This window comes from Microcaecilia unicolor, chromosome 6, assembly GCF_901765095.1.
Source record: "Microcaecilia unicolor chromosome 6, aMicUni1.1, whole genome shotgun sequence".
Taxonomy (NCBI): domain Eukaryota; kingdom Metazoa; phylum Chordata; class Amphibia; order Gymnophiona; family Siphonopidae; genus Microcaecilia; species Microcaecilia unicolor.
This window is the reverse complement of record NC_044036.1, coordinates 4,977,255-5,004,965: the sequence shown is the minus strand read 5'-3', so window position 1 is coordinate 5,004,965 and position 27,711 is coordinate 4,977,255. Positions and strand designations below refer to the sequence as shown.

The 27,711-nt window shown below is 44.2% G+C and overlaps 1 protein-coding gene across 1 annotated transcript; it reads right to left on the bottom strand.

Annotated features, from left to right (window-relative positions):
- Nucleotides 1-27,711, bottom strand: C6H1orf210 (chromosome 6 C1orf210 homolog). The gene is made up of 4 exons (XM_030207253.1): nucleotides 27,449-27,711; nucleotides 10,799-10,918; nucleotides 4,222-4,303; nucleotides 1-355 (listed from the first exon to the last, which is right to left on the bottom strand). Exons 3-4 carry the CDS (start codon nucleotides 4,262-4,264, stop codon nucleotides 18-20), a joined length of 381 nt encoding a protein of 126 aa, XP_030063113.1. The 5' UTR covers nucleotides 4,265-4,303; nucleotides 10,799-10,918; nucleotides 27,449-27,711; the 3' UTR covers nucleotides 1-17.

Below are 27,711 nucleotides of genomic sequence, written 5' to 3'. Positions count from 1 at the left end.
CATCCTGCAATCGAGAATTACACAAAGGGATCATCTTTCTCCTCGTCCTCCTGCAGCCTCTCACTTGCTTGGATATAGTTGTCTTCTATGAACCCGTCATCATCCTCCATTCCCAGCCCCATGGGATGTTCCTGGCTCCAGCCCCGTGCTAGGGTAGCATCAGACAGATCCGAACTGGATGGATGCATGGAGTCACTCTCGGGCAGGGGCCGATGTCGGTAACTGCTGAAGTATTTGTGGATGATCTTACATTTGGCTGCCAGAGCAATGAGGAGAGAGAGGCAGATGGCTACCACCACGAAGCCCACCAGAACTTCCCAGCTGGATCCTTCCTTGCCAGAGGTGAGCAGACTAGCTAGCGAGAGAGAGCAAAAGGCAGAAACATAGATACATGAGCTTTTTACATCAGAACAACTTGTCTCCTTTTATCATTATTTTTCTTATTTAAAAGTACATTTTCAGTAGCACATTAACAAAACAGGTAGGCGTCTACTCTGATGTATCATTTTTAAATGCATTTTACCCAAGCTACAGCACCTATTGGGCATATGATACACAGAAAGTCAGAAAGACATTCAACATACAAACAAACACACAGACACATATACACTGACACACACACATAAGTAGTAAGGTTCTATGGCTTTTGGCAAACCTAATTTTGCATATTTTGACAGGTGGCCATGCCCACTTCCAGTTGCATCAGCCAATCAGAATAGAGGATCCACTTTAGCTCTGCCCCTCCTGCCCATGCCCTGCCCTTTAATGACATCAGAAGTGACATCAGAACTTCTCCCTAAACCCCGCTAGAAGTGACATCAGAACTCTGCCAAAACCATGCCCCTTTTCAAAGATGGTGGTGCCCATAGATCACATGATCCAAGATGGCGGTACCCATAGTGTCATTTCCTGTGACATCACAAATCCAAGATAGCAGTGAATATAGCATTCCATGTGATATGAAGTGATGTCAGTCATCAGACAACACTCCCTACAGCCATGGAGCATATGCAGTTTGGTTCCTTTTATTTTCACATCTCTTGTGTGTTTTTTTGGACTAAGAGCAAATGGCTCAACCTCCTGTTTGAGAATTTCATGGGAGTTTTGAGGAATGAAAGGCATTCCATCCTTCAGACTGAAGGGGAAAAAATAAACTTTTTGTGCGCTGTGGGGGTCACAGATTTTCTGTTTTATACAATTCTGTCTTTTTTTGAGAACATCATGCCTGAATCCCCTTCCTGAGCAAAATAAAACTATCCATCCACTCCTCCGTCCCTTCCGCCTCTTACAACATCCTCCCTAATTAAAGACATTTGCTTTTTATACACAACACGTTTTACACGTTTATCTTACACTGTGCAGAGAAAATTTCTTTTTACAATATTTCTCGGAGTTTGCAAACCGAAGCTGTTTGATTTCTAAAGAATGTAAGCTTCCCACTTTGTGACCCTCATTTTTAAACAGATCTACAGCTGTCTGTTTTTAACTTCAGGCTGTTGAGCCAACCTCATTAGGGGGGTCAAAAAATAAGAACAAAAGAAACCCCAAAAGACATCTATGTACACATGAGCCTGCTTAATCAGAAGAAATGATTCTGTCACCATAAAATGACTATGTATGCGTTCATAGGTCCACAAGCTACACAGTAACATAGTAGATGATGACAGATAAAGACTTGTACAGTCCATCCAGTCTGCCCCTGAAGATAAATCCAAGCTAATGTATTAAATAAACCAAGCTAGTTAGGAACAAATGATTGCTGTAGATTTTTGACAGTACAAATATGAACCATGTTGCAGTTGCTGATCAACCCTACTGCTCATAGAAATGTCTCATGGAGCGCAGGGATTCACTATGACAAAAAAGTGAGCATTTATATTGGAAAAGACTTGCTTTTGCAACATGCTGGTTGTAAGGAAGATTTGATTCCAACTCGAGGTTACTTATGTGTAGATGTGGAAAAAAAATTTTTTCTCAGCACCTGATAGTCTTACAAAATGGTTTTTATAGCTGTGACCACTTGGTGCATTGCCTGTCCTCTTTGCTAGCCATCTTGACAGCATCACATGAGAGGAATCTGTGAGCAAAGGGAGCAAGCTCATAGTTTCAAGGTTTGTTCATGCTTGATATACCAGTCCTTTAGCGAACCTTCAGGGCAGGTTACAACAATTAAATCAAAGGAGAAACTACAATTCAATACAAATTTGGACAGGGCAGAATAGAGTAAGGTGGGGGAGGGGGAGTTGGTTGCAGATTATCAGATATACTGCACTGAACATTTCAACTAATGCTGGGGAAAATCTGTAAGGGAAGATCCCCTAAAAACTATGGAGTAAAAGCTTGTTTGAACAAGTGAGTCTGTAGACCTGATTTAAACCTGTCAAGGGAGGTTTCTAAGTGGAAATGCAGAGGAAGAGAATTCCACAACCTGGTGTATCATAAGACACATGAGGATAGGAAGGGACAGTAAGACAATTGTGTTGTGATGAGCGAAGGGACCTCTGAGGTGTGTAAAGTATCAGAAGCTATGATACATACTCAGGGACACCCAAATAGCTTGCCTTAAAGGCCAAGATGACTTTTTGGTTTTCCTTCAATGTTTTTTAATGTATGGAATACATTTGGTCTGGGCTTCAAAGAGAATCAATAGCATGAAAGAGAGGAAAGGGGTTGAAGAAAGAAAGTAGGAAGAATGTGACCTAAAAAAAGCCGCAGTAGACAGACACAGGGATCAAGGGTGGAGGGGATGGGTAGGGAGAGCCATGAATTGGGAGGAGATGGGGGATGCAGTTATAGCAGAATAGAGAGCAACCCCAGCACTGAGGAAGTTACATATAGACATGAAAATACTGCAACCCTTCAGGCAGATCTGCACACACCCTGCACATCCACTGATGGGAACACGGCTTAACTGGCCTGTTTCCAGATACATGTGAGGCTGGTCATGTGATGCAGAAAAGCAATTTGCACAAAAGTTAAGTTTCAAGTTTATTTCAAACGTAATACAGTAGAACGCCGATTATGCGAACTCCAATTATCCTGATGTCCAATTATCCAAATTGCTTCTGTTCCTTATCTTTTCCAAATTTTTTTAAAATCATAATCTCTGTATCATAGTTATCACATTATGCCTGATATATTGTAAAAAAAATTTTTTGTCACAAATAGCTTGATATTTTTTCCCATTTATAATTGACTGCTCAATGTGTAACTCTCAAAGTATATTCTCGTTTCAAAACGGAATGTCCAATTATCCAGATTTATGATTATCTGGACCACCCCTTGCAGAGAATAGTCCAGATAATCGGAGTCCTACTGTATACCACTTTGGAGAATCCTATCAAGGCGGTTTACAACAAAGTTGTACAAATGACTATAAATTTAAAAGGGAAAGAAGTAGCGTGAAAGAGAAAGAGTAAAGCAGAGAAGATGAACCCAATGCAGAGAACTAGGGCAGGTGAGCAAAGCAGAAACCTACTAATCCTTTCTAAAGCACTACTAGACATAACCAGACTGGAAGGCCAGCTGTCAGGAGGCCCAGAAGAGGTGAACTGGTCTGTGAGGATTTCATGCCTGTTTATTCTTTTTAGTACAACAGGATGGAAGGAGGAGCTTCTGTACGTCTGCATGTGCTGGAATGTTCTGTGCATAAGAATTGGCATCACAAAAATTTTATGCACAAGAAATTTACGTGCTGGCAACATTTATCCACAGAATATAATCGATGCACACACGGAGGTGTGTTCTAGCACTTTCGTTTTGGTCAGATATGTGCAGAATACTCTGTGCACGCATGCGTCATGTGCTGATTAGCATATAAGCTCTACATCCTCCAAATTTGCATATGATTAGCTTTACTGCACCAGCAAGCAAAATGGTATAAGGCTCGTGTTAGAAGCCATGCACTCAGCCATCAGCACATTCCTCTAATGCATGGCTTTCTGCATTGCCCCCAGACCCAATAATGAGGTCTCCCATTTACTCACAGTCCTTCGTCTGCTGTAGGACCCTCATCTCACTCACTTTGGCTTCCAGACTTTCTGCATTGCCCCCAGACCCAATAATGAGGTTTCCCATTTACTCACAGTCCTTCGTCTGCTGTAGGACCCTCATCTCACTCACTTTGGCTTCCAGACTTTCTGCATTGCCCCCAGACCCAGTAATGAGGTCTCCCATTTACTCACACTTTTTCGTCTGCTGTAAGACCTTCATCTCACTTACTTTGGTTTCCAGATGCTGTGATTGTCACCTCAGTGCTTGGCATGATTTCACTGGGGGGTTATTCTTTCAAAACACGTCCTTTCTTTAGGGCAAGTGAAAGAGAAGATGTACAAGAAATATTTAAAACTGAAAAAAATGTCACCCTCTATATTCTTAACTATATACACGGGAGTATAATCTGCAGTCAATGTCTCTACGACAAAACGCAAGCAGTGACTATAATGCAATAATAATTATCGATCAATACATGAAATTATATACGTGTGAAAACAAATTATCTTATAACTTTAAAGCAAGGTTTATATATAAACCCTTTACATTCTTTCTAAAAATGTCATATTTATCAACAGCTAAGACGCTGGGTGAGACAGAGTTTCCCATATAATAAAGGTCCAACCCCTCTGTTTCAGCATCAACAAATCCTGTAAATTTCACCTTAAAAGCCAAATTTTCACAGGCCTTTCTATAATTATGAAATCAAGAAATGTTGCAACAGATGAAGATAAGGACTTCACACAATGCTGTGTTTCAGTGGAAACACCTGTGTCAGGGGTCAACAATATCTGAAGGAATTTAACGCACAAATGTTGATAAATAATATCAAAACGTACTTGGTATGACAGCTCAAATGGCTGATAATAAAGCCATATAGTTGGCAGTGGTTCAGCTTCTTCTGTTTTATTTATGGGGTATTTATCTCATTGTAGGGATCTTATAGCTGGCTTAGGTTTCTCCCTTAACCGATTCCATGTGTTCTCTATTTTCATCCTAATATATTCATTGTGGATATCCTGAAAACCCAGCTGGCTGGCTGTGCGCCAAGGACTGGGTTAACGGAGGGGGGGGGGGGGGGGGGGTTCGAGGGGGCCGTAGCACGGGGGGGGGGGGGGGGGGAAATTGCCTGCCTAAGGCCCATTTCCTTGTCTACAGAAACGGGCCTTTTTTACTAGTTTATATATAAGTGGACTAACATGGCTACCGCATTACTTTCTACCTTTGCTGTCTGCCCATTTTTTTTTTCTAATTTTGTTGCAGTCTCTGTTTACTGCTTTCCTGTCTTCTTTTAGCTCTCTTTCCAAGGGTCTCTTGACTGTGTGCCATTTTTTTCTCTTCTTCTGTCTTCTTCACCTCTTCCACTATACCCAACTCCAACACTGATCTGTTCCAGCTCTCTGGGTGTTTGAGCACCCCCAATATTAAGCAAACCCTGTGTGTCCCAGATTCCTTCATACTTTCTCTGAGCAAGCAGGGAAAACCACCATTTCTTCCAAAGTTGGTATATGAACAGCAGTATGCAACATCCCTGTGAATCAGAAATAAAAAAACAAGCCGCACAAGTCTGATGACTGAGCAATAAATTATTCAATTGGTTCCCCTTAGTTTTTCCTAAAGTACCTCTATCTGTAGTCAGAAAGGTTTTATCATAGAATACCAGATGCCTCTGAACAAGCAGAGGAAGGACAAATAATAAACTTTAACAAGGTAAAGTTACCAGTAAAAAAACCTGCCTGACAAAGGGCAACAATTAATACAAAATGAGCTGAAATGCAGCATTAACTTTTTCTGGTTCCTAGTTCTGTTGGTATTAACATCTTGTTTTAACATAAAAGTGGCAGGGCTGCTTGCTATTTGCAGAAATATACAGAACTTAATTTGTTTTTAGGAAAGCGCTTAGTGCCCTCTCCTCAGGTCACTTCATTGGCTTCCGATCAGGTACCGCATTCAATTCAAGCTTCTGCTACTAACCTACAAATGTACTCGATCTGCAGCCCCTCCTTACCTCTCAACCCTCATCTCCCCTTACATCTCTACCCGTAACCTCCGCTCTCAAGACAAATCCCTCCTTTCGTACCCTTCTCCACCACCGCCAACTCCAGGCTCCGCCCTTTCTGCCTCGCCTCACCCCACGCGTGGAACAAACTCCCCGAGCCCATACGCCAGGCCCCCTCCCTGCCCATCTTCAAATCTCTGCTTAAAGCCCACCTCTTCAATGTCGCCTTCAGCACCTAACCTCTACACCTCTGCCCAGGAAACCTAGACTGCCCAACCTGACATTTCGTTCTTTAGATTGTAAGCTCCTTTGAGCAGGGACCGTCCTTCTTGGTTTATTTTGTACAGCGCTGCGTAACCCTAGTAGCGCTCTAGAAATTTTAAGTAGTAGTAGTAGTTACAGCACTAGTAGTGGGAACTCGGTACAGAACCAGGGCTGGGGCAGGTTTATTCCAGAAGACTACAATGAACCCTTCTTTCAAGGTAATCGACTCGGTCAGTAACGCAGGTGACTCCAAAGTGGTTTGTTCTGAAACAACTATTTACCGGAGGGGCATTTTCGAAATGGCGTTTAAATCCAACTTTGGATGTTTTGCTCAAAACCTCTAAAATCCAAGTGGTGAACATAGCGATTTTCAAAAATAAAAAATGTTTATCTTTTTCTTTCAAAAATGGCGTTTGACCACAAATTCAAGCCATTGGGATGTAGGAGGAGCCAGTATTCTTAGTAGACTGATCACACAGACATCCCAGCAGAGCAGTGGGGAACCCTAGAGGGAACTACAGTGGACCACATAAAGGATCTCAGGTACACATCTCACTGTTACCCCCTTATATTGTATGGAAAGTCCTCCAAAACCCACCAAAAACCTACTGTACCCAACTGTACACCACTGCAATAGCCCTTATGGCTTGAAGGTGTCACCTATATGTGGATACAGTACGTTTTTGGTGAGTTTTGAAGGGCCGATACATTCCACCACAAGTGCAACAGTTACAGTAGATTATTGACCTGGGTCCCCTTCTCCACAGGGAACTGCACTGACCACTAAGCTACTCCGGAGACCTGTTTGCTGCTCTAATAGGACTGACTATAACATCTGAGGCTGTCCTAGAGGCTGGTATGTACTGTTTCTTTCACATCTTTGGGGTAGTAAGGGGTAGGTCATTCCTTTATTTCTCCAGTGGTCATTTAGGACACCTTTTTATGACTTAGTCCTGATAAAAATGTTTAAATTGTTGCCCGGGACATTTTTGTTTTGTTCCATTATGGTTGAAAAATGGCCAGACTGAGGAAGGTCCAAATCCCGCCCCCAACATGCCCTCTACGTCCAAATGCTGATTTATGCCACTTTTGAAATTTTTTTCTCTTTCAAAAATGAGCCCCTTAGTCACTTAATTCAATCACACAGTCCAATGTGGCAGAGGCAAAAGCAACAATATATATATATACAAAGTCTGAGACATCTCACTCCCTTAATCAAGAAATGCTTACTACAGAGTGAATCAGTCCCGTTTATCTAGGGGCGGACAGGTTAATTAATTCACTTGTACTGTAGGGGGTTCCACTTACAGTTCTGAAGGTCGTAGCTGCCAGACTCAGGGACATCTGAGCTCAGGTGCTGGTTCTCTGCTTGGGATCATCAGGAGTCCTGCAGATGTGACAAATCTGTTATCTTTCAGCCTAGAGATTGTCCTGACCCAAATGGTTTAAGATCAGGGTCCCTGCTGGGCTTCTCAAAATCTAGCTCAATTTCTCCATCTCCTATGTGAAAATTGAAGGGATGTGAGGGGTCCCCAAGCAATTTAAGTGGTTCTGCTTCCTTTGTGTTTCAGTCTCTTCTGTTCCAACTTTCTTACATAAGAACATAAGCTTTGCCATACTGGGACAGACCGAAGGTCCATCAAGCCCAATATCCTGTTTCCAACAGTGGCCAATCCAGGTGACTAGTACCTGGAAAGATCCCAAAACAGTACAATACATTTTATGCTGCTTATTCTACAAATAAGCAGTGGATTTTCCCCAAGACCAATTTAAAAATGGTTTATGGACTTTTCCTTTAGGAAGCCATACAAACCTTTTTTTAAAACCCAGCTAAGCTAACTGCTTTTACTACATTTTCTGGCAACTAATTCCAGAGTATAATTACACATTGAGTGAAGAAATATTTTCTCTGATTCATTTTAAATTTACTACTTTGTAGTTTCATCACATGCCCCCTAGTCCTAGTATTTTTGGAAAGAGTAAAAAAAAAACGATTCACATCTACCTGTTCAACTCCACTCATTATTTTATAGACCTCTATCATATCTCCCCTCTGCTGCCTTTTCTCCAAGCTGAAGAGCCCTAGCCGCTTTAGTCTTTCCTCATAGGGAAGTCGTTCCATCCCCTCTATCATTTTTGTCGCTCTTCTCTGGGTCAGACCAATGGTCCATCTAGCCCTGTATCCCGCTTCCAGCAGTGGCCAATCCAGGTCACAAGTACCTGGCAAAAAAACAATTTTTTTCGCTGTAGCTCCCCAGTTATGGAATAATCTTCTATTGTTTCTTCGCAATGAACGCTCTCTTGCAAATTTTTAAAAATTGAACAGACAGAAAATAAAAGTTGTATGGTTTGGTGATTTTGATTTAATTTCACAGAATTTTTGTAATATTAGATACAGGGGAAATCTTGCAGATAGAAAATATATCAAATGTTTTAGGTGTGAGTCTCGATTCTAGGATAGCACTTGAAGATCAAGTTAACACCTTGACAAAAAATTCTTTTTTCAACTGTGACATTTAAGGGCCGTTCGATCGTTGTCCACAAAGTTTTAAAAGTATGCAGAATTAATACCTTATTTAGACTATCACAATTAATTACATCTTACATCTGCACGCAACTTTGGAATGCACTGCCGAATGCCATAAAAACAACACATGATTTGGCAGCCTTCCGGAAATTATTAAAGACTAAACTGTTTAAAGAGACTTATCAAAGGGATCCTTCTTAAAAACATGACATTAGAACTGGCCGCAGTCTATTGAGGCGCTGTGAGTCGCGTTTCATAGTTGCTTCTATAATGTCTAAACGAAGGGGGAGAGTGACAGCCAGAGCCCCGCTATCTACTCCCTCCTTACCTGGTCCTATCGACCGCTTTGTTCGACCGCAGAGAGTTGCTTTGGAAAGCGGGACGCTGCCAGTAGGGATGTCCGGCGTGTTAGGAGACTCGGTCTCCCCTGGATTAGATACCACTCTCAGCCCCGCTATGCGGACTCCGCCTCCCCAGCCAGTTGGAGCAAGCTCCTTTCTTGCTGACTCGACGGGGTCTCCCAACGAAAGTGGGGTGGACCCGGAAGAACTTCGAGTGGATGACTCGCTTTCATCGCAAGTTGGAGAAACGCTACCGCCGTGGAATGCAGGGAGAAGTACCGAAGGACAGAGCGAGATCCATGTGATGGCGTCTGAGAGGTTTGAAATGCCTAAGGAATTAATTGTCAAACCAAAGGAGGTAACTTTAGATAAACTATGGGATTTAGTTTCTGCCTTGGGACATTCTTTCTTGAAACAGGCAAATGAAACTGTTCCAAAAGTGAACTTATTAGAGAAAGACTTAAGAAAGATGGAGGAAAAGACTAAAGAAATGGATAGTAAAGCCGAAAAGGTTGATCAAAGGATTATAAAACTGGAAACATTACAACCTCTGATGACAAATGACTTGACTAATCTTAGAAAAAAAATGGAAATATTTGATAACTATACTAAAAGTCATAATTTAAGATTTGTAAACTTTCCCAAGATAAAGACTGTTCCTCCTCTTGATATGTTAAAGAGATACTTGCGAGATATTTTGAATATATCAGACCAGAATTTACCACCATTTACTTCTGTTTATTATGTCCCAGGAAAAGAACTGAATCAAATTTCTGAAACCCCAATAGATGTATCTCTTTTGCTTGAGACTTCTGATTCCGAATTAGCAACGACAGCGACTCTGGTTGCTACCGTTGCGTTGTTACCGGATAAAAATTGGATCTTCCGTCTTTTCTTTCGCAATAGAGAAAAACCCTTTTTGGGTTATAAGATATTATTATTTCCTGATGTCTCTAAGGAGACGGAGGAAACAATTCTTGCTCCTTAAGTCTGAAATAATACATTTGGGGGGCACCTTTTTTTTAAGGTACCCCTGCAAATGTATAGTAAGACTTGATGGGAAGAAATATGTGTTTACAGAGCCCGCGCATGCATCAGCTCTTATAACTTCGGTAAAAAAGGATAAACGCTAAAGGAATAAGTAATACACCTCAATGGAACTTGCTTTAATTTAAATTAATTTCCTGAATTTATTTTTTTGATTCTCCTTGTATTCCTGAATCTTGGATTTCCAATTTATGGACTTGAGTATTAATAATTTCTTAATAGATTGTTAATCTTTAATGATATATGTTTAATTTTTCTTTTTATGTAGCTTTTCCTACCAAGATGTTTTCTTGAAATGTTTGATGAAACTGAATAAATAATAAATAAATAAAAAAGAACTGTACTACAATTAGCTAACATTGAATCATTCTTATTTGGTTACTTTGAGGCATATTTTCAAAGCACTTAGCCTTCCAAAGTTCCATAGGTTTCATAGGTTCCATAGGTTTCTATGGAACTTTGGAAGGCTAAGTGCTTTGAAAATGAGCCCCAATCACATTGTTATTATTGAACGCTTTTCATTACCCTTCTTCTTAAATACCTGAATTGTATTGTTTATCTACAATTCCTCCTTTAAACCCCAATCTTTAAGTTCCCAAAGCACAAAGCAAAATAGTGTTCACTTACCAGAGAAATGTCCTCTTCTCTCAGAACTTCTCAGAAAGCTTTTAAAACATCATTTTTGGCTTAAAATTGTAATTTACTCTGTATGAGGGAAATTTTTCTTTATTGTAGTCCGCTTGGAATCTAAATGGAAGAACGCAGAATATAAGAATCTCTTCATAAAGGTGGCTAATAAATCCCAATAAATAAAATAAATAAATACACCTTGTAGTACAGTATAGTCTAAAAATTAACGTCCCCTTTTACAAAGCTGCGCTACTGGCTGCTGGTATGGTAACGCCAACACAACCCATTCAAAGTGAATGGACTGTGTCAGCATTTCCATACAGCTTTGCAAAAGGGAGGGGGTAATTTTTCCAAGACAGTTATCCCAGGCGCCTGATGCCTTACTTGAAAGCTTGACTTCAGCTGGACTGCAGAGGAATTTCTGTGGACTCACTATCTATGACTACTCTTTACAATGTTGTAATTCTTTTCTTTTTCTATTATTAATTGTAAACTGCTCAGATGGAATTGTCAATGAGCGGTATAACAATTAAGAAATAAACTTGAAACTATTCCCATTTATAACACACCTTTATCCAAGGTGGGGAACAAGCTGCACACAAAATAACACAAAAAACAAAACCAACCATAAACAATCGACTAAAAATCAGCAAACTGAGAGCCATAAAATTAAGACCTGTTTACACTGGAGCAACATCAAGGTGATGCCTTAACAGCTTCTTAAAAGAAGCAGTAGATTGTGGTCATCGTATCTATAGCGACAACGTCTTCCACTCCAAAGGTCCAGCCAGCAAGAAGAACATGTCGAGTCATGGTAAAGGCTGAGGTGTATCAGATGAAGTAGCTCATATAATTTAACACTCTACTTGGTATTCCTAAGCTTGAATCAGAGATTCAAAGCCAGGCTCATGAAAGTAATCCAATGTCAGACTCAAGGAATGCAACTCAATCCACAAGACATCCCCAAAACAATGACAGATCCGCTCAAAGCAGAAACTTCTTACTGCCAGGAGACTCCATTATAATAGTCTTTAACTTAGGAACAGGGTTCAAGAGTCCCAACCTAGTGAAATGCCTTCCAGGATCTTCTGCTACCAGAAGCTTCAACCAAATATTGAATGTCATCTGTGAAGAGAGCAAGGTTTCTAATACTGATGTTGTAATCCACCTGGGGACAAATGACCTGGCCAACAATAGCAAGTTTAGAGCACAGAGAGCATTCCAGAAGCTTGGGGAGGGACTCAAGCCTTTGGTTCGGACTGCAGCTTTTCTGAACTTATTCCTACATATGAGAAGGGAGAGGAAAGACTACATAAAACAGAGGAGTTCTATAAGTGGCTTGAGGCCTGGTGTAAAGAAGAAGGTTTTAGATACATAGGAGGATGGAGCAGTATGTGGAAAAATGACAGGCTGTACTGTAATGATGGACTACATCTTTCTGTGACAGGAAAAAGAATCCTTGGAGAGAAATTCAGATAGTATGTTTCTAGAGATTTGAACTACAGGGTGGGGGTGACAATAGGAAGCAAGGGAATTCAGAAAGTCACCCCCAGGAAAAACATGATGGCAGTGGGAGAGGTAATGTTAATAAAGAAAACCATATAAACTCACTTAGCACATAGAAAGCAATGAACACAAATACTCGTAGTCCAAGTAAAAAGGTTCAAGGTTTGCAAGCCCTTATGTTTGAAGAAGCCTTGGTTGCGACCATACTGGGCTATAATCTTTTTAGGAATGATAGGGAGGGCCAAGGAAGATGGGGGAGTGGTGCTGTATGGCTTTGCTCAGACAAATGGTGACCGAACCCATGAAGGAACGGTCAGCACTGGATCTACTGCTGACAAATGGAGGAAGTGTTTCTAACGTCCGGGTGGGTGCCCACCTTGGCAATATTGATCATCACACGATATGGTCTGATGTCAGAGCAAAAGCGGAGTGCGGATGCACAACACTCAAAGTATTGGATTTCAGACATGCTGATGTTGGTAAAATGGAGGAATACCTGAAGAAGGAGTGGACAGCAGAGATAGGCATTGCAGAAGTGGAAGTGCAGTGGTCCAAGCTAAAAGCTACTATAAATATGGCAACATCTTTATCCAAGGAAAGTAAACAAAAACAAGAGAAACAAAAAGCCTATATGGTTCTCCAAACAAGTGGCTAAAGAAAGAAGGGCAAAAGAAGCTGTGTTCAAGCAATATAGAAGAACGCAACAAGAGAATGAAGGAAAAGATTAACAGAATAAACTCAAGTGAAGAGGGAAATACAGCTAGTGAAAACACAGTTGGAAGAAAAAAATGGCTAAAGATGTAAAGAGGGGTGATGAGACCTTTTCAGATATAATGGGGAAAGAAGAATAGCTATGTGGAGAATGATGAGAATAAAGCAAACATGCTAAACAAATACGTCTCTTCGATGTTCACGGAAGAAAATCCTGAAGAACGATCGCGGTTGGAAGAAAGCTTATAAACAGCTTGAAAATCTGAAAGTAGGCAAAGCTATGGGGCCGGATGGATACATCGCAGGATACTGACAGGGGGATGATCAAGGGCAAACGTGGGCACTAGAGGCCATTAGTGCTGGATTAGTACCCGTGTTTTCCTGTGCCCCAGGATCAGAGCCGGCAAATGTGCTGGCTCTGATCGCTAATAGCATGCAATGCATACTAAACAAGGGACATTAGTATTCCTCCCCAGTGCTCAGCAGGCAGTGTGCCAAACAAGGGTGCTGCTCCGGCGGCAAACCCTAAGCCAACTTGAAGCTGGCGTTAGGATTTGCCAGGGCATTGAAGAGGAATGGGGAGACCCTGTCCAGGATGCATTTGCATGCTTGCGATCTCCCCCCCCCCCCCCCCCCCCCACTCCCCGGCACAAAGGAGCTGGAAGTCCTATTTTCAAAGTCATTCAGGCGGTGCCCATTTCCTCCATTTTGCGGTGCAAGCTTGCAATATATGCATTCATATCATATTTGATGTTGACAATCTCCGACTTTAACTCTGCTAACCATCTGCAAAGTTCTTCACGGCTAGATGGCTGCACTGTCTGTCCTGGCACTATCTGCTCTGGGGGGTCTGTCTCGGCTCCCGTAGGAGAAGTGAGTCCCTGTGCCAAACACAAGTTTGGCAGCCGAACAATCCTGGCTTACCTGCAGAGGTAGATGAAGATCCGAACTCAGGAACCTTGCTCAGGTGACCGAGATGACAGCCAAAGATGGGACCCCATAAGGTCCCAGGCAGCTGGTAGGCAGAGCAGAGTCCAAGTCCAAGCAAAGGTTCAGAGGCGGGCAGGAAGCAAAGGCAAAGTCCAGGTCCAGGCAAAGGTTCAGAGGCAGGCAGCAAGCAAAGTCAAAGTCCAGGTCCAGGCAAAGGTTCAGAGGCAGGCAGCAACCAAAGGCAAAGTCCAGGTCCAGGCAAAGGTTCAGAGGCAGGCAGCTAGCAAAGGCACAAGTCAAAGTCCAAGCCAGGTCAAAAACAGGACAGACAGCAAGAAAAAATGACAAGAGTCCCCAACGCTCAGGTGTCTACAAGTAGAAGCCGAAGCAAAGTCTGCTAGAAGAACCTGTTCTTAAATAGCCCCTTCCATCAGCAGAAGTAGGATCAGTTGGAAGGGAACGCACCAAGCCCCTCCCCTAGAGCGAGCCGCATCAGCAGACAGGGAAGGCTCTCATAGGCTGCCTGCCCAGGGAACAGAGAAAAGAAGACCAACCCCGAGGAGCTGAAGGCGGAGTCCTGCTGGCCCAAGCTAATCCACAAACAGGAGGCGCGGTCCAAACCCGGACTCCGCGCCCGGAAGAGGAGCGCCGATCCAGGAGCGCAGGTGCTGCCAAGATGGCCGGCGCTCCGTAGCACTGCGTCGAGACCGAGTCGGTCCGGTCTGCAATCAGGTACGGGGCACGACAGAGTCATCACTGACTCTACTACTTAACATTTCTAGAGCGCTACTAGGGTTACATAGTAACATAGTAAATGACGGCAGATAAAGACCTGTATGGTCCATCCAGTCTGCACAACAAGATAAACTCATTTTACATGGTATGTGATACTTTATATATATACCAGAATTTGATTTGCCATTGTACGCAGCGCTGTACAATTTAACAAAGAGAGACAGTCCCTGCTCAAAGAGCTTACAATCTAATAGACAAGTGAACGGTTGGTCCGATAGGGGCAGTCAAATTGGGGCAGTCTGGATTCACTGAACGGTAAGGGTTAGGTGCCGAACGCAGCATTGAAGAGGTGGGCTTTAAGCAAAGACTTGAAGACGGGCAGGGAAGGGGCTTGGCGTAAGGGTTCAGGAAGGTTGTTCCAAGCATAGGGTGAGGCGAGGCAGAATGAGCGGAGCCTGGAGTTGGCGGTGGTGGAGAAGGGTACTGAGAGGAGGGATTCATCCTGTGAACGGAGGTTACGGGCGGGAACGTAAGGGGAGATGAGGGTAGAAAGATAGTGAGGGGCAGCAGACCGAGTGCATTTGTAGGTAAGAAGGAGAAGCTTGAATTGAATGCGGTATCTGATCGGAAGCCAGTGACTCACAGTCTAATGGCTCCAAGAATGATAGCAGTCCCACCCTCGCATCCACCAGTTGATAAGCAAAGATTTTAAGATCCATCTCCTGCCAGTAAGTCTGCATGATTGCACTAAGCCATCACAGGATCTATTATACCATGATAAATGCCAATTTGTTTGCTAATTATATCGGGGATTAAGAGAACCCAGTGATTAGATAATGTCACTTCTGCTTCCTGTCCTATTTATTTTAAAAGTATTACCATGTAACTTCATGGAGTGTTTCTTACTCTTTGTACTTTTTGAAAGAGTAAACAATTGATTCTCATCCATTAGTTCTACTCCATTCAGGATTTCGTAAAACTCTATCATATCTCCTTTCAACTTCCTCTTCTCCAAGTTGAAGAGCCCTGACCTCTTTAGCCTTTCCTCATACGAGAGGAGTTCCAGCCCCTTTACCATTTTGGTCGTTCTTCTTTGAACCTTTTCTAATTTCACAATATCTTTTTTGAGACATGGCAATCAGAACTGAATGCAATATTCAAGGTGAGGTCACACCATGAAGCAATACAGAGGCATTATAGTATTCTGCGTCTTATTTTTTCTTTTCTAATAATTTAAGGTTCTATCACCCTACCAATTTCCCATTGTCTCTTTCCATTGTTCCATTGTTCTTTTCCTTGTCCTATTCCCTAACGACACCTCGACTTTGTCTCGCTTAACTTCTCACAATGTAATCCATAACTGATTGTAACAAATTGCATTTCCATTATTTACAATGTATTGTAAGCCACACTGAGCCCGCAAATAGGTGGGAAAATGTGGGATACAAATGCAATAAAATAAATAAATAAATTCCTAACATTCTGTTTGTTTTTTGGTCACCATCTCTTGTTCAGCAGAAGATTTCAACATATTGTCCATGATTACACCTAGATCTTTTTCTTGGGTGATGACTCATAATGTGCAGCCTAACATCGAGTAACTATGATTTGAATTATTCTTCCCAATGACCATTACTTTGCTTTTGTCCACGTTAAATTTCATCTGCCATCTGAATTCCCAGTCTTCCAGTTTCCTAAGGTCTTCCTGCAATTTCTCACTGTCCACACGAAGGGCGACTAAAATGATAGCGGGGATGGGACGACTTCCCTATGAAGAAAGACTAAGGAGGCTAGGGCTATACAGCTTGGAGAAGAGACGGCTGAGGGGAGACATGATAGAGGTATATAAAATAATGAGTGGAGTGGAACAGGTGGATGTGAAGCGTCTGTTCACGCTTTCCAAAAATACTAGGACTAGGGGGCATGCGATGAAACTACAGTGTAGTAAATTTAAAACAAATCGGAGAAAATTTTTCTTCACCCAACGTGTAATTAAACTCTGGAATTCGTTGCCGGAGAAAGTGGTGAAGGCGGTTAGCTTAGCAGAGTTTAAAAAGGGGTTGGACGGATTCCTAAAGGACAAGTCCATAAACCGCTACTAAACGGACTTGGAAAAATCCAAAATTCCAGGAATAACATGTATAGAATGTTTGTACGTTTGGGAAGCTTGCCAGGTGCCCTTGGCCTGGATTGGCCGCTGTCGTGGACAGGATGCTGGGCTCGATGGACCCTTGGTCTTTTCCCAGTATGGCATTACTTATGTACTTATGTACACATGATTTCACCACTCTGTAAATTTAATCACCTCACTTGTCATTCCTATTTCCAGATCATTTACAAATGTATTCAAAAGCACTAGTTTCAGTACTGATCCCTGTGGCACTCCACTATTCACCCTCCTCCATTGAGAGAAATGACCAATTACCTTTCCCTCTGTTTTCTATCTTTTAACAAGTTCCCAATCTACAACAGAACATTGTCTCCTATTCTATGGCTTTTTAATATTCTCATGAGGTACTTTATCAAAAAGCTTCCTTAAAATCTAGATACAGTACATCAACTGACTCACCTTTATCCAAATGTTTATTCACACTTTCAAAGAAACTAGCAAATTGGTGATGGAAGAATTCTCTTTGCTGAATCCATGTTGACTGTCTCATTAAACCATCTTTGTCTGTATGTTTGGTAATTTTATTCTTCATTATAGTTTCTATCATTTTGCTTAACACTGATGCCAGGCTTACTAGGCTGTAAATTCCCAGATCACACTTGAGTAGAGAGGTGTGGTAGCCGTGTTAGTCCACTTTGAAAGGTAATCAATAGAAATAAAACAAAATAAAACATGAAAAAGAAAATAAGATGATACCTTTTTTATTGGACATAACTTAGTACATTTCTTGATTAGCTTTCTGACGAAGAAGGGCAACCTTCGAAAGCTAATCAAGAAATGTACTAAGTTATGTCCAATAAAAAAGGTATCATCTTATTTTCTTTTTCATGTTTTATTTTGTTTTATTTCTACAGATCACACTTAGAACCCTTTTTAAAAATTGGTTTTACATTGGCCACCTTCCAATCTTCAGGTACCACTGATGATGTTAATGACAGCTTACGGATCACTGATAGTAGATAAGTACATAAGTACATAAGTAATGCCATACTGGGAAAAGACCAAGGGTCCATCGAGCCCAGCATCTTGTCCACGACAGCGGCCAATCCAGGCCAAGGGCACCTGGCGAGCTTCCCAAACGTACAAACATTCTAAACATGTTATTCCTGGAATTTTGGATTTTTCCAAGTCCGTTTAGTAGCGGTTTATGGACTTGTCCTTTAGGAAACCGTCCAACCCCTTTTTAAACTCTGCTAAGCTAACCGCCTTCACCAAATTTTCCGGCAATGAATTCCAGAGTTTAATTACACGTTGGGTGAAGAAAAAGTTTCTCCGATTTGTTTTAAATTTACTACACTGTAGTTTCATCGCATGCCCCCTAGTCCTAGTATTTTTGGAAAGCGTGAACAGACGCTTCACATCCACCTGTTCCACTCCACTCATTATTTTATATACCTCTATCATGTCTCCCCTCAGCCGTCTCTTCTCCAAGCTGAATAGCCCTAGCCTCCTTAGTCTTTCTTCATAGGGAAGTCGTCCCATCCCCGCTATCATTTTAGTCGCCCTTCGCTGCACCTTTTCCAATTCTACTATATCTTTCTTGAGATGCGGCGACCAGAATTGAACACAATACTCAAGGTGCGGTCGCACCATGGAGCGATACAACGGCATTATAACATCCTCACACCTGTTTTCCATACCTTTCCTAATAATACCCAACATTCTATTCGCTTTCCTAGCCGCAGCAGCACACTGAGCAGAAGGTTTCAGCGTGTTATCGACGACGACACCCAGATCCCTTTCTTGGTCCGTAACTCCTAACGTGGAACCTTGCATGACGTAGCTATAATTCGGGTTCTTTTTCCCACATGCATCACCTTGCACTTGCTCACATTAAACGTCATCTGCCATTTAGCCGCCCAGTCTCCCAGTCTCGTAAGGTCCTCTTGTAATTTTTCTCAATCCTGTCGCGAGTTAACGACTTTGAATAACTTTGTGTCATCAGCAAATTTAATTACCTCGCTAGTTACTCCCATCTCTAAATCATTTATAAATATATTAAAAAGCAGCTGTCCTAGCACAGACCCCTGAGGAACCCCACTAACTACCCTTCTCCATTGTGAATACTGCCCATTTAACCCCACTCTCTGTTTCCTATCCTTCAACCAGTTTTTAATCCACAATAGGACATTTCTTCCTATCCCATGACCCTCCAATTTCCTCTGTAGCCTTTCATGAGGTACCTTGTCAAACGCCTTTTGAAAATCCAGATACACAATATCAACCGGCTCCCCTTTGTCCACTTGTTTGTTTACTCCTTCAATTCTTTGAATTGAAGTAAATTGGTCAGGCAAGATTTCCCCACACAAAAGCCGTGCTGACTCGGTCTCAGTAATCCATGTCCTCGGATGTGCTCTGTAATTTTCTTTTTAATAATAGCCTCTACCATTTTCCCCTCACCAATTTGAGTTCTTTCAGTAACCTAGGATGCAGGCCATCCAGTCCAGGTGATTTACTATTCTTTAACTTCTCAATTTCGTTAATTACGTCTCCCAGATTCACCAAGATTTCTTTCAGTTCTTCCGCATTGTCACCCTTGAAAACCATTTCCAGCACAGGTAGATTTCTTACATCTTTTTCTGTAAAGACTGGAAGAATTCCAGTCTGCTCGTTTACTTGCCAAACAGGACTATAACATCCAGTTGACAAATTCTCTTGGCTCAAACCCTCGACGTCTCTTTGCCACACTGAACTCTCTCCTCAAAGTGCCTTCACCTCCAACTCCCCCTTCACTTTCTCCCCAGACTCTGGCTGAGTACTTTCATGATAAGGTTCACAAGATTAAACTTGAATTCTCAACCAGGTCACCTCCACCTCTCCTTCCCTTAGTCCATTCTCTCAACCCTCCAAACCCTGCCTCCTTTTCTTCCATTTCTGAAATCACTGAAGAGGAAACTACACATCTTATTTCCTCCTCGAAACTAACTACCTGTTCCTCTGATCCTATTCCCATCCATCTACTTAACACTATCTCTCCTACTATCCCTTTTATCTGTCTTATCCTCAATCTTTCACTGTCCACTGTGATTGTTCCTGATGCCTTCAAACATGCCATAGTCACACCACTCCTTAAAAACCTTCATTGGACCCTACCTTTCCTTCCAACTATCGCCCCATCTCCCTCCTCCCTTTCGTATCCAAGATACTTGAACGTGCTGCTGTTCACCGCCGTTGCCTTGACTTTCTTTCATCTCAAGCTATTCTTGATCCACTTCAATCTGGCTTTCGCCCCCTTCATTCAACTGAAACAGTGCTTGCTAAAGTCTCCAATGATCTGTTCCTGGCCAGATCCAAAGGTCTCTATTCTATCCTCATCCTTCTCGATCTATCTGCTGCTTTTAACACTGTTGATACGCTGTCCTCACTTGGATTTCAGGGTTCTGTTCTTTCCTGGTTTTCTTCTTGTCTCTTCAAGCGTACCTTTAGTGTATACTCTAGTGGATCCTCCTCTACTTCTATCCCACTGTCAGTTGGTATACCTCAGGGATCTCTCCTGGGACCTCTTTTTTTCTCCATCTATACTTCTTCCCTTGGTACTCTGATCTCATCCCATGGTTTTCAGTATCATCTTTACGCTTATGACTCCCAGATCTACCTCTCCACACCAGAAATCTCAGCCAAAATCCAGGCCAAAGTATCAGCCTGCCTGTCTGACATTGCTGCCAGGATGTCTCAGCGCCATCTGAAACTAAACATGACCAAGACTGAGCTTCTCATCTTTCTCCCTAAACCAACCTTTCCTCCTCCCCCATTCTCTATTTCTGTGGATAACACTCTCATCCTTCCTGTCTCATCAGCTCGTAACCTTGGGGTCATCTTCGACTCCTCCCTCTCCTTCTGTGCACATATTCAGAAGACTGCTAAAACCTGTTGTTTCTTTCTCTATAATATCAGCAAAATTCGCCCTTTCCTTTCTGAGCACACTACCAGAACCCTTATCCACACTCTTATCACCTCTTGCTTAGACTATTGCAACTTGCTTCTCACAGGTCTCCTACTTAGCCATCACTCCCTGCTTCAATCTGTTCAAAATTCTGCTGCACGACTAGTATTCCGCCAGTGTCATTATGCTCATATTAGTCCTCTCCTCAAGTCACTTCACTGGCTTCTTATCCATTTCCGCTTACAGTTCAAACTCCTCTTATTGACCTATTAGTGCATTCACTCTGCAGCTCCTCAGTACCTCTCCACTCTCATCTCTCCCTACACTCCTCCCCGGGAACTCCGTTCACTGGGTAAATCTCTCTTATCTGCACCCTTCTCCTCCACCGCTAACTCCAGACTCCGTTCCTTTTATCTTGCTGCACCTTATGCCTGGAATAGACTTCCTAAGCCAGTACGTCAAGCTCCATCTCTGACCGTCTTCAAATCTAAGCTAAAAGCCCACCTTTTTGATGCTGCTTTTAACTCCTAACCCTTATTCACTTGTTCAGAACCCTTATTTTATCACCCTCACTTTTATATTCCCTTCTCTTGTTTGTCCTGTTTGTCTGGCCTAATTAGATTGTAAGCTCTGTCGAGCAGGGACTGTCTCTTCATGTTCAAGTGTACAGCGCTGCTTACGTCTAGTAGTGCTATAGAAATGATAAGTAGTAGTAGTAGTTAATTAATTCAGCCTCTGTGCTATAGCCTTGTTCGGGGAAAACAAACAAGTTTCTTTACAAATTCTCTTTTGGCCTTCTTTATCACTGCTTTGCATCAAACTTGCCAGTGCTTAAGTTGATTCTTGTTTTCTTCATTCGGATTCTTTTTCAATTTTTTGAAAGATGTTCTTTTGGCTCTAACAACCTCTTTCACTTGACAGTTGTTTGTTCTTCTTACCACCAGTTGCTCCAACAAGTCCTCATTTATTTTGTCTCCATTGGGGTAATTGACCAGGTCAAAGAATTGGAATTTAACTACTAAGTACTTTCTCCTCCTACCTTCATGACAACAATGACCCAACCTTTCTTTCTTTCTTTCTTTCAATGATATGTGGAGATGTTTTTGCAATGTGTGTGTGTGGGGGGGGGGGGGGGGGGGGGGGGGAGGGGGGAGATGGAAGGCTGTAAGGGAAATGCTGCCTCCTGCTGTTTCTCGGAGACTGCTCCACCCCATGCTCTGTCTTCTGCCCCACCCCTAACAAATAACTGTAGGTAGGGCAGTAGTACAGGATTCAGTGCCTGAAGGCCACATTGAGGGCTGGGGGGTGGGAGAAATATAAGCACTTGCATTCTTCAGCCTCCAATTAAGCCACAGGCCCCCACCACACATATGCTTCCCCTTTACAGTATTAACACCAACCAAATCCCCCAGCCCTCCCTCAAGCAGAGCAAAGGATATTTCTCCACAAAACTCATCATCAGCCACAGGTGGGCCTCACTTTAGGCTCAAGCCCAACCCAAATTGCCCACCCTCTCTGTGGCTGGCATCCAAGATGCAGTAGCTGAAGGTGTCTTCCAGGCTGAGAAGCTGGTGGCAGTGCCCTGGAGCAGCCGTCACCATGCCCCCTCCCCTGCATGCTCAGTTTTTGCACATGTGGGAAAACTGAGCACCTGCATGGGCTGGCGGGGTCAGAGCGCATGGGCTGGCGGGGTCAGAGCGGCCATTCAAATCCACTGCTACCAGCTACCCAGCTTGGAGGAGGTCTTTTTATCCGGTGGGGGGGGGGGGGGGGGGCTAGGAGAGCCCCCATAAGCTCAGGTGTTTATATTTTAAGCTTGGTGGGGAAGGCAGGGGTAGAGAGAAAATGTTGTGACCACCTAAAATTAAGTGTCTGGCTTGCTCACTCTCACCACACAAAGAAATTTCTGATTCTAGTGTAATCTCACTAACAGAAGCATAAATACTTTTGGTAGCACATTGTGAAGTAGTAAACTCTACAAAAACGTCACTCAAGACCTAGAGCAAAGCTTCCCAAACTGGGGGTTGTGACTGTCCAGAAGTACATAAGAACATCATTCTGACAGGCTTCAGCAGGGTCACCAGTAACGCTGGCCACAAACATGGAGTTACAGCCGGAAAAAGATTGGTAAGCTCTGACCTAGAGTCAAAATCTACCAAGACCCTACTTATCAAAAGGCAGTGCCTTAAATATTACAGTGGGCCCTTGAACATCAGTTAGGAAAACTGAACAAGCCAAATTACTACTAATCGCTAGATAGAAAATTCAACATAACAGAATGTCTGGCCTTAGTCACACAAACAGACCTACCAAGTCTCCCGCCAATGAGTGAGATCTCCCACTGAGCAGCCTCCCCTTCCTAAAATATGCAGGTGCCACTGTGGGTGGGGTTGGGCAGAGTTGTAGGCGGGGCATCGTTATGGGCAGGGTTAGCCCTAAATCTCCCGCATAGGAGGTTGGCCTTGGCCCGCTTGGCACCTCTTCACAAATAGCAAACACAGAATAAAGACCACAAACTAGAAGCAGAAATGTGTAAACACAAATTACATGGAAAACCCAAGAAGCCAGACCTTGCATGTATTACGTATTACAACACCAGAGAAAGAGAGATGCATTTCCTCCTGTACAAAATATATAGAAGATGCCAGGATTGGGGTGAGGCTAAATCCAGGGCAATTGCCTTTGACCTCTCAGGCCCCCAAGACTGAAGAAGGCATAACCTGGTAGTGGGCTTTGGGGTCCCCTCCCAAATTTCTGCTCTGTGCCGCAACCATGGCTTGACATCAGCTCTGGCAGATGTACATCCTAAAAACTAACATTTTCTAATCATTAAATAGAAAACAAATGTATTTGTCTGGTCATTTTATTTTTTAAAATCATATTGGTCCTGGTTTCTGCTTTCCACTGTGTTCTTTTTACTCTTTTGCCAGTCTCCTGCCCATTTGACAGTTCTTCTCTCTCCATATCCATCATCTATCCTCCCTCATGTCCAGCAGTCCATCTCCATACCCCTTCCTCATCCAGCAGCTCCCCTCTGTGTCCCTGTCCCTCTACATATCCAGTTTCTCCCCCTCTCTGCCCTCCAGCCTTTTTCCTATCCTTTCCACACCCCCTGCATCCAGCATCTTTCCATCTCTCGCCTATCCACCCCCCCCTACCCTAAGCAGCACCTTTCCCTCCCTTCTTGGGTCCAGTATTTTTCCCTCTGTGTTTTCTCCATCCCCCCTGGGCTGGCATCTCTCTCTATTTCTCTATGTCCCTCCATCTGCAGCTCCCTCCCCCCAATCTCAGCTGCATCAGACTCTCTGTGCTGCTTCCTGGGTATAGGAACTCCTCTCTTTCCCAGCTGTGTTTCTCCCCCCACACCCCCACTCTCAATCTCACACTGATTCCAGATGCATCAGACTCTCTGTGCAATGCTTCCTGGGTATAGGAACTCCTCTCTTTCCCAGCTGTGTTTCTCCCCCCACCCCACCCCCTCTGAATCTCACACTGATTCCAGATGCATCAGACTCTCTGTGCTGCTTCCTGGGTATAGGAACTCCTCTCTTTCCCAGCTGTGTTTCTCCCCCCACACCCCCACTCTCAATCTCACACTGATTCCAGATGCATCAGACTCTCTGCGCAATGCTTCCTGGGTATAGGAACTCCTCTCTTTCCCAGCTGTGTTTCTCCCCCCACCCCACCCCCTCTGAATCTCACACTGATTCCAGATGCATCAGACTCTCTGTGCTGCTTCATGGGTATAGGAACTCCTCTCTTTCCCAGATGTGTTTCTCCCCCCACACCCCCACTCTCAATCTCACACTGATTCCAGATGCATCAGACTCTCTGTGCTGCTTCCTGGGTATAGGAACTCCTCTCTTTCCCAGCTGTGTTTCTCCCCCCAGCCCACCCCCTCTCAATCTCACACTGATTCCAGATGCATCAGACTCTCTGCGCTGCTTCCTGGGTATAGGAACAACTCTCTTTCCCAGCTGTGTTTCTCCCCCCACCTCACCCCCTCTGAATCTCACACTGATTCCAGATGCATCAGACTCTCTGTGCTGCTTCCTGGGTATAGGAACTCCTCTCTTTCCCAGCTGTGTTTCTCCACCCACACCCCCACTCTCAATCTCACACTGATTCCAGATGCATCAGACTCTCTGTGCTGCTTCCTGGGTATAGGAACTCCTCTCTTTCCCAGCTGTGTTTCTCCCCCCAGCCCCCCCCTCTCAATCTTACACTGATTCCAGATGCATCAGACTCTCTGCGCTGCTTCCTGGGTATAGGAACAACTCTCTTTCCCAGCTGTGTTTCTCCCCCCCCCCCCCCCCCCCCACTCTCAATCTCACACTGATTCCAGATGCATCAGACTCTCTGCGCTGCTTCCTGGGTATAGGAACAACTCTCTTTCCCAGCTGTGTTTCTCCCCCCACCCCACCCCCTCTGAATCTCACACTGATTCCAGATGCATCAGACTCTCTGTGCTGCTTCCTGGGTATAGGAACTCCTCTCTTTCCCAGCTGTGTTTCTCCACCCACACCCCCACTCTCAATCTCACACTGATTCCAGATGCATCAGACTCTCTGTGCTGCTTCCTGGGTATAGGAACTCCTCTCTTTCCCAGCTGTGTTTCTCCCCCCAGCCCACCCCCTCTCAATCTCACACTGATTCCAGATGCATCAGACTCTCTGCGCTGCTTCCTGGGTATAGGAACAACTCTCTTTCCCAGCTGTGTTTCTCCCCCCACCCCACCCCCTCTGAATCTCACACTGATTCCAGATGCATCAGACTCTCTGTGCTGCTTCCTGGATATAGGAACTCCTCTCTTTCCCAGCTGTGTTTCTCCCCCCAGCCCACCCCCTCTCAATCTCACACTGATTCCAGATGCATCAGACTCTCTGCGCTGCTTCCTGGGTATAGGAACAACTCTCTTTCCCAGCTGTGTTTCTCCCCCCACCCCACCCCCTCTGAATCTCACACTGATTCCAGATGCATCAGACTCTCTGTGCTGCTTCCTGGGTATAGGAACTCCTCTCTTTCCCAGCTGTGTTTCTCCCCCCATCCCACCCCCTCTGAATCTCACACTGATTCCAGATGCATCAGACTCTCTGCGCTGCTTCCTGGGTATAGGAACTCCTCTCTTTCCCAGCTGTGTTTCTCCCCCCACCCCCCACTCTCAATCTCACACTGATTCCAGATGCATCAGACTCTCTGTGCTGCTTCCTGGGTATAGGAACTCCTCTCTTTCCCAGCTGTGTTTCTCCCCCCATCCCACCCCCTCTGAATCTCACACTGATTCCAGATGCATCAGACTCTCTGCGCTGCTTCCTGGGTATAGGAACTCCTCTCTTTCCCAGCTGTGTTTCTCCCCCCACACCCCCACTCTCAATCTCACACTGATTCCAGATGCATCAGACTCTCTGTGCTGCTTCCTGGGTATAGGAACTCCTCTCTTTCCCAGCTGTTTCTCCCCCCCCCCCCCCCCCTCTGAATCTCACACTGATTCCAGATGCATCAGACTCTCTGTGCTGCTTCCTGGGTATAGGAACTCCTCTCTTTCCCAGCTGTGTTTCTCCCCCCATTCCACCCCCTCTGAATCTCACACTGATTCCAGATGCATCAGACTCTCTGCGCTGCTTCCTGGGTATAAGAACTCCTCTCTTTCCCAGCTGTGTTTCTCCCCCCACCCCACCCCCTCTGAATCTCACACTGATTCCAGATGCATCAGACTCTCTGCGCTGCTTCCTGGGTATAGGAACTCCTCTCTTTCCCAGCTGTGTTTCTCCCCCCACCCCACCCCCTCTGAATCTCACACTGATTCCAGATGCATCAGACTCTCTGCGCTGCTTCCTGGGTATAGGAACTCCTCTCTTTCCCAGCTGTGTTTCTCCCCCCACACCCCCACTCTCAATCTCACACTGATTCCAGATGCATCAGACTCTCTGTGCTGCTTCCTGGGTATAGGAACTCCTCTCTTTCCCAGCTGTGTTTCTCCCCCCAGCCCACCCCCTCTCAATCTCACACTGATTCCAGATGCATCAGACTCTCTGCGCTGCTTCCTGGGTATAGGAACTCCTCTCTTTCCCAGCTGTGTTTCTCCCCCCACATCCCCCTCTCAATCTCACACTGATTCCAGATGCATCAGACTCTCTGCGCTGCTTCCTGGGTATAGGAACTCCTCTCTTTCCCAGCTGTGTTTCTCCCCCCCACACCCCCACTCTCAATCTCACACTGATTCCAGATGCATCAGACTCTCTGCGCAATGCTTCCTGGGTATAGGAACTCCTCTCTTTCCCAGCTGTGTTTCTCCCCCCATCCCACCCCCTCTGAATCTCACACTGATTCCAGATGCATCAGACTCTCTGCGCAATGCTTCCTGGGTATAGGAACTCCTCTCTTTCCCAGCTGTGTTTCTCCCCCCACACCCCCCCCCTCTCAATCTCACGACTCCAGCTGAATCAGACTCTCTGCCCTGCTTCTCTCACTCCCAGCTGCCTCCCAGATTTCTCATTCCCAGGCTGATCAGATCGCCTGAGGTGAAGGTGTTGTGCCCTTGAAAAGGTCAAGATTGTTGGGTGGGGAGCTCAGGGTCCTAAATGTGCATGCATGTGTGTGTGTGTGTGTGTGTGTGTGTGTGTGTGTGTGTGCGCGTGTGCGTATGTGTGTGTGTGTGTGTGTGTGTGTGTGTGTGTGTGTGTGTATATATATATATGAAAGGTTGCTTTACCTGGTCTGTGCTGCAGCTGTTCTTGTCTTCAGCTCTTTCTCTTCTGGTTATAGGAAATGACACTGCACAAAGGTGAGAGCACGGGAGGCTGGTTAACCAGTAACTTAGGCACCAGGAAGGAACACAGTCCGGCCTTCTCTCTCACACACTGACATGTGTGCAGTGCATTAGCTGGGTGTGTGCGAGAGAGACAGAGAGAGAAAGTGCTGTGAGGGGAGCTGTGCATGTGTGATACCATGAGGCTGTGTATGTGTGACTATGAT